At 42.1% G+C, this 7,500-nt stretch overlaps 1 protein-coding gene across 2 annotated transcripts in view; it reads right to left on the reverse strand.

Moving 5' to 3' along the window:
- Positions 1-7,500, reverse strand: part of sfmbt2 (Scm like with four mbt domains 2) — a 41,968-nt gene that overhangs the window by 4,388 nt on the left and 30,080 nt on the right. For both annotated transcript variants that reach the window (XM_079235902.1, XM_079235901.1), the window contains exons 12-15: positions 6,813-6,880; positions 3,107-3,246; positions 2,740-2,849; positions 1-167 (exon numbers count right to left, since the gene is read on the reverse strand). The exon at positions 1-167 is cut by the window's left edge and continues 9 nt beyond it. In XM_079235902.1, coding sequence (XP_079092028.1) covers positions 1-167; positions 2,740-2,849; positions 3,107-3,246; positions 6,813-6,880 — 485 coding nt within the window. The remainder of the gene's footprint in view (positions 168-2,739; positions 2,850-3,106; positions 3,247-6,812; positions 6,881-7,500) is intronic.

Consider the following 7,500-nt stretch of genomic DNA (forward strand, 5'->3'; position numbering starts at 1 on the left):
TCTTGGTCTGGACGGAGCAGTTCTCGGGGCACTTGTCGGGGACGAGGACGGGGCTGAAGAGGTTCGGGCAGCACTGCAGCTTCACGCACACCTTGCGGCAGAAGTCCGGGATCTGGTCTGCGAGGCGGACGATCCGGATGGTGGAGCGGTAGGTTTTCCCTTTATATCTGCAGGGAGGAAGAGGAGGAGGAGGATGAGACCGACGCTTAATGAAAAAGTCATCTTTCAAAGCGCTCGCTGAAGCTCGAGGACAAATGTGACCCGGGATCGGAGGCGACTGATTTCAAATCAGAGATTTTTATCTCCAGGCTGAAGATCGTCTGCTCTTTGTTTCGGGTTTTCAGTTTCACCGGTAAAGTAAGAGACTGAATGAAGAAACAAGTTCCCTTCTCAATAAACTAAAAGACATTTTTTAATGCACATTGAGTATTGAAAGAGGAATATTTCATGATGCATTACAGGGGCCCAAATATTTCAAATAGCTTTGAACGCTGATTTCTATTTGTTAAATTAAAAGCATGTCATTCACCAAGTTGATCCTGGTTTATTATATATTTGCATATATGTGCGTTATTTCTTATTACAACCAGCATTAAATTCCCTCTTTGTTTTCCCTGTTTTAGCTGCAGAGGAGGGGTAGTAACCACTTTACCTGACAAACTCACGCTTATGATTAGCTTTGGATGAACATTGTAAGGTGGGTTAACGTGTGTTTTATCCGCCATCAGCAGCTCTCTTAAGCAGTGGGAGCAGGAGGACCCATCACACCTGGAGACACTTCTGTTTGAAGACCGACTGGAATCGGACCCAAAAAAGGAAACCTTATCTAACAGAAATCAGAGGACGGAGCGAAACGGCGTGAAATAGATCCGAAGACCTGCAGACCAACGAACAGCAAAGTTTCATTATTGATTCATCTGGAAGTTGTTGTTTTTCCTCACTATTTATTGTATAAAAAGTCAGAACATTTAAATGTCTTGTTTTGTCTGAGCAGCAGTCCAAAAACTCAGAGATGTGAAGTTAGCAAAGATGCGAAAACTGTTTCAAATCATCACTTTTGAGACGCTAACACAGCAAATAAACAACTTAAGCGATCAGTCGATACGAGACCTCAGAATAGTCTCGGATGACTCGGCTCTCTGGGAAGCAAATGTCCCAAATTAAAAGTAACTCCTTTTTATTGATTCGTCAAGAAAAAAAACACACGTACGCGTGAATGTGATCGCTGAGCTCCGCAGGTGACTCACCAGACCCCGTGACCGGCCGAGGCTTTCTGGTTCCAGCCAGATATAGAAAGAAAAGGGGGTTTGGTTTGAAACGCAGCCTGCAGCGCTGCAATAATGTGGCTCTGTGCAGCCAGCAGTGGAGGAAGAAACGCAGACCTCACAGAAACCACTGCAGCTACAAAACAACATGCGAGGATGGACCCGAAGGAGAGGAGGCCTGCTCTGCTACGAGTCCTTCAGGGGAGGATGTGCTCATATTCTGGTTTATTCTGATTCATAAAAAACATGGAATTGTATCGTCGCTACTCTGTCGTCTTTGTTTTTATAATTGTCTTTTTGTTGCCTTTAATGTCTTTTTTTTATTTATCTTGTTTATTGTACACATATATATGTACGATGAGAGCTACGTGAAACCGGAGTCAAATTCCACGTATGTGTAAACACACATGGCCAATAAAGCTGATTCTGATCTATAAAATGACCAGAAAACTAAAAATGACCAAATCAAACGAGGGAGAATCTGGTCTATCTTATTATTATTGTTATTATTATTAGTCACATTACTATTACTGATACCATTAAAGCTTTTATTATCATTATTATTCTACGATATCCACTGCTATTATTATTATTATTAGTCGTCATATTTCCATAATTATTCTGCCTACTACTCATTGTATGAATAATTTCTGTCATATGCATTGAATGTGTTGTAACTCTGTTGTGTTGTTCATTCTGGTCACATGACGTCTATTGTACTTCTGGTCACATGACATATATTGTACTTCTGGTCACATGACGTCTATTGTACTTCTGGTCACATGATGTCTATTGTACTTCTGGTCACATGACCTCTATTGTACTTCTGGTCACATGACCTCTATTGTACTTCTGGTCACATGACCTCTATTGTACTTCTGGTCACAAGACCTCTATTGTACTTCTGGTCACATGACGTCTATTGTACTTCTGGTCACAAGACCTCTATTGTACTTCTGGTCACATGATGTCTATTGTACTTCTGGTCACATGACCTCTAGTGTACTTCTGGTCACATGACCTCTAGTGTACTTCTGGTCACATGACCTCTATTGTACTTCTGGTCACATGACCTCTATTGTACTTCTGGTCACATGACCTCTATTGTACTTCTGGTCACATGACCTCTATTGTACTTCTGGTCACATGACCTCTATTGTACTTCTGGTCACATGATCTCTATTGTACTTCTGGTCACATGACCTCTATTGTACTTCTGGTCACATGACCTCTAGGTACTTCTGTCCATCCTGATGGAGGGATTCTCCTCTGTTGCTCTCCTGAAGGTTCCTTCCTTTATTCTTCAAGGTAAAGTTTGTTTTGGGAGTTTTCCCCGTGCCGTTGTCGTATGTTGTACAGATTATTAAAGCTCTCTGAGGCAAAGTTGTAATATTGGTCTACACAAAATAAATGGAACTGGATTATCTTATTTCAGTTATTTCGGTGAACCTCCTAGTTTAGATTTGTTCCTCACTTGGCTTTGAGCGTCTCCTCCTGGAAGTCCCAGCTCGGATCCTCCAGCTCCTGCAGCTCCTTCAGGACTCGTCCGGGCTTGTAGGCGGCGTTGATCAGCATGCTCAGCAGCTGCAGGCAACAAGCGCATTTTAAAAAAACTACACAAACACAGGGGAGGACACACACACACACGAGAAATTAGGAGGCGTTTTTGCTGAGCGGTGTGTACCGGTAAACACACTTGATTGACAGCTCCACATGTCAACATGAAGGCCCTGCTGGGAAACTGCAGGTGGCTAACAAGACATCGCTGTCTCACCCTCCCACACACACACACAACACACTCCTCCCCCCCACACACACACACTCCTCTGACATCAGCCCACCTCTTTGAGGACCAGCGTGCACTTTCCGGGCCCGACGGCCTGCGGCAGCTCCGCGATGCGTCCCTTGTTGAGGTACGGGCCGGAGAAGCATCGGTGGTTCACAAAGATCTTGGAGCAGCAGTACCGGCCGTTGGCTGAGGCTGAGAAACAAGGAACAAGGAACAGGAGCGTCAACGGATGGAACTCAACGTGATGCACGGAAACTGGGCTTAGACACAAATCCTTTCCTTCATATATACAACAAATAAAAGCTTTTTCTAAGGAATGAATCCTCGCTACATTGATGCAATGTAAAGTTAGAGCACACGTGGACATGAAGCATCTGGAACCTTTCAAAGTAAAAGCATAATTATTATTTATTGTATGCTTGGACCGCTTTTGGTTTGAGTCATCTTGGTGCATTTTTTTATTTATTTAAAATGATCTTTTATCAAATTTTAAAGATACAACCACAACACGTTGGAATAAGTCCCTCTTCAGGGGCGCCTCCTTGAAAAGAATATTGCACTGAATATGAATGAGTGTGACTGGACATATCTATTTTCAACAGTTTGATCAAATAATGTATTCTTATTATTTATATATTCCTTTTAAAGGTTTGAAAACACAAAAAAAGTCAGCTAATCCGCTTCATCGGGACAATGTCGGTGTGCTTTATTCAGATTTTATCAACGGTGACTGAAAAACATCCACAGATTCCGATTAAAATATTGCAAAAATCCAGATTTGGGGGAAATAAATTCAAATCAGCAAGAAGAGCACAGACGGAAAACAACAAATGCACAAATCTCTCATGTGAAATAATATCCCAAACTATATTGTAAATTAGGCGGAAACGATTCAGAACGCAGGTTTTCGGGGTCTTTGTTCCTTTCGTGCGATTTTGCTGCACACAAAGCTGCATGTTTGTTTGTTATTCTCTCATGTTCTCGTGCATCAGTAGTGTGAGAATCTTAATGCAGAGTCCGAGACGCCCCCCGGAGATAAGCGAGGGTCGACTGAACAGATCTGCACTGCGCCCTTCCTGCAGCCCTCCACTACCGCCGGCACCTGCAGCCGCACCGCTGGGGAGAAGAGTGATGATGCATATTCATGAGCGAGTGGGTGGTTTTTAAACAAATAAAAAAGAGGGCAAGGGTCTCCTGGAAACAGAGCCGCCGCCTGTCTTTGTGTTTCCACATACGTGTTGTTTACGTGCAGAACAGCGTCTTTCAGTTTGGTCAACAACTTCCTGTTTGTACTTTTTAACGTTATAAACACGGCTCGTGTTTTCGTGAAAATTGCGAAGGTTTTCATCCCCATACTGAACCTGGATTATCTCCTCAACCACAAGGCTTTTTTTAATAATTTCAAAAGGTATGATATACAGAAAACACCTGTGAGATTAGTTAAGAGGTTCATATAGCAGTATATGTGTTCCTGGTTTATTGGTTGATGATAGAACAGAGGAAACAAATTCAAAAACATTTCTTTTTTAAGACTTCCAGGATGAATTTCCTATTTCAAATGATGCATATGAAAGCTTTTATTACTATAAAATAGCACAATATGTTAACAGTCTCTCTGCAAAGTTTGACTTTGATTAAGTGAAGTAAAATACAGGGCCTTGTTTTCTACATTTGGGCTTTTTGTTTTAGCTTCAGTCCCTTATTAGTGTGAGGTATTTGTCCTGAAGTTTACAGGTAAAAATGGTCAACATACGTCAAAATAAATGCTTTTCGTCGCGCGTTTCACCCGAAAGCGTATTTAAAAACCTGCGTGGTTGCTTGTGTGACAGAAGCGTTTATTCACATGAAAAACAGAAAACTGGAGAAAACAAAACAAGGCGTCAAGCATTTTCTCTTTGTTTTGGTCTGTGGGCGTATTTTTCTGATTAAAAAAGGCCAAATACAGTCATAATAGGAGAACAATGTTCCCGCCCACTGGTGCACCGAATGAGGATTTCCTTCTGCAGCTTTTGTGAGAGAGAGAAGAAGAAAACCTTCGCTAAAGAGGAAATGAGATTCAAGAGGACAAAGTTCACGCTGCGTCTTGTTGCCGCCGCTCTTTGTGTTCGAGGTTATTTTCTGTTTTACAAATGTCAGTGTGTGTGTGTGTGTTTTGTTAATTGTGTCATTTGTCTATTTCTGTACTTGTTTCTTTCCTTTTCACAGTGAAAAGCACTTTGAGCTGCTTTTAAACAAAGTGACCTGATGCTAACAGCAGGACTTTGTCACCAGTGGAGCTTTTTCCTCCACTGAGGGAATTTACTTCCATCGTCTGCTTTGACTTATGTGAAGGCTCACTGAAGCCCATTTCCTTTCCTTCTCTTCCTTTCCTTCCCTCTTCTTTACTTCCAATTAATTCCCTTCCCTCTCCATCCTTCTGTCATTTCCTTTCCCTCTTCTTTCCTTCTGTCTCCCTACCTTTTCAATCCTTTCCTTCCCTTAAAATGTCCTCTCTTTTCATTCTCTCCCCTCTTCTTTCATTACATGTCCTCTCCTTCCCTTTCTTCTCCTTTCATTACATCTCCTCTCCTTCCCTTTCTTCTCCTTTCATTACATCTCCTCTCCTTTCCTTCCCTTCCTTCTCCTTTCATTACATCTCTTCTCCTTTCCTTTCCTTTCCTTTCCTTTCCTTCCCTTCCTTCTCCTTTCATTACATCTCCTTTCCTTTCCTTTCCTTCCCTTCCTTCTCCTTTCATTACATCTCCTCTCCTTTCCTTTCCTTTCCTTTCCTTCCCTTCCTTCTCCTTTCATTACATCTCCTTTCCTTTCCTTTCCTTCCCTTCCTTCTCCTTTCATTACATCTCCTTTCCTTTCCTTTCCTTCCCTTCCTTCTCCTTTCATTACATCTCCTTTCCTTTCCTTCCCTTCCCTTCCTTCTCCTTTCATTACATCTCCTCTCCTTTACTTTCCTTTCCTTCCCTCTCCCTTCATTACATGTCCTCTCCTCTCCTTTCCTTTCCTTCCCTTCCTTCTCCTTTCATTACATGTCCTCTCCTTTTCTTTCCTTTCCTTTCCTTTCCTTTCCTTTCCTTTGGAAGTTTGGAAAAATAATGCTCGTCTTTTTTTTTTGGAACACTGTAATAAATGTATCACGTAATTAAAAAGAGAAAATTGGTTTAAGAAAAAACTGAATAATAATGCATTAAGGTGCAAATATATATACATATACATTTAGTATTGATCCTGTTGACAGTAGTATTGATATATAACACAACTTAGTATTCTCAGGATCAATACCTTATGTGTTTATCATCAAATCTGAATAATAACCAGATTTACAATCATGCCAGCTGCATGTATGGAAAACAATAATATCCAGTGTTGCACTTGTGCATTGGACAACACACTATCTAATAAATGATGTCATTGATGAAGGGATTCAAACGCAAAATACATTCAAAATATATCGTTGATGCAGCTTGATACTGGATACAAACTCAGCTCACTTTTGCCAAATTCTAAATGTTCCATCACATCTGAATAAAGACCTAAAGCCATAACTGTAACAGATAAAGTAGCCCCAAAAAAATGTAATTAATTATTTAACTTAATGTCTGGAAGAATCACAAAGAAGCGAACTAAACACCGACTCGAGAGCGGGGGAGTTTACGAGAGTCGCAGCGTCTGAAGCGCGGGGGTTTCCCCTCCACTCCGCCGCAGCAGCTCATTAACATGAATTACCGGGAGATAAATCATGTGCAAACGCGGCGGTTGATTACCTGGATCCATGGCGACGGGCTGGCAGAGGCTGACGGGAGCCGTCTCCTCCGGCTGGATCGGAGCCAACCTGCAGGACGAGCCCAATCAATAGCAGTCAAACCAATCAATAGAAGGATCTGACTGATCCAATCAGACGGGAAACAACAGAGCAATCAAACGATCGGGCGTCGCAAAAACAGCGACGGCGGTTTCCGTCAGGATTTGGAAGCAGGTGGGTTGGAAAGCAAGCGGGTGTGGGGGAGGGGGAGTATTGATGAAAGGATTCCCCTGAAGGTGAGAAATGGAATTAGCGGGAAGATGAGAGAGCTGACAAAGTGCCGCTGAAGACCTCATATTTCTCCTCGTACTCCCCGGGCTGCGTTCGCCAGCCGACGGTGTAACATGTCATTTGTCAACAAAATCAATCAGCGCCCCGGGAAAGTAATTTCTGCTCAAAAAAAAAAAAGAAACACTGTTTCAATTAATGTCTTCGGAGTGACAGAGAGGGAGAAAGGCCTCCAGGGGTTTCTGAAGATACCTCTGTTTTTTTTTTTTTTTAGGTTTTCTATGGGCTCACAGGTAGAAAGATGGAAAAACTAAAAGGCAGTGAGTGAAATAATTTTTTTGAAGCAAGGCGACGGCTGCGGCTTGATGGATGCGTGTGGCCAATATTTCAATTTAACTGTCGTTTGACACTTGAAAACACAT

This window comes from Taurulus bubalis, assembly GCF_910589615.1.
Source record: "Taurulus bubalis genome assembly, chromosome: 20".
Classification (NCBI taxonomy): domain Eukaryota; kingdom Metazoa; phylum Chordata; class Actinopteri; order Perciformes; family Cottidae; genus Taurulus; species Taurulus bubalis.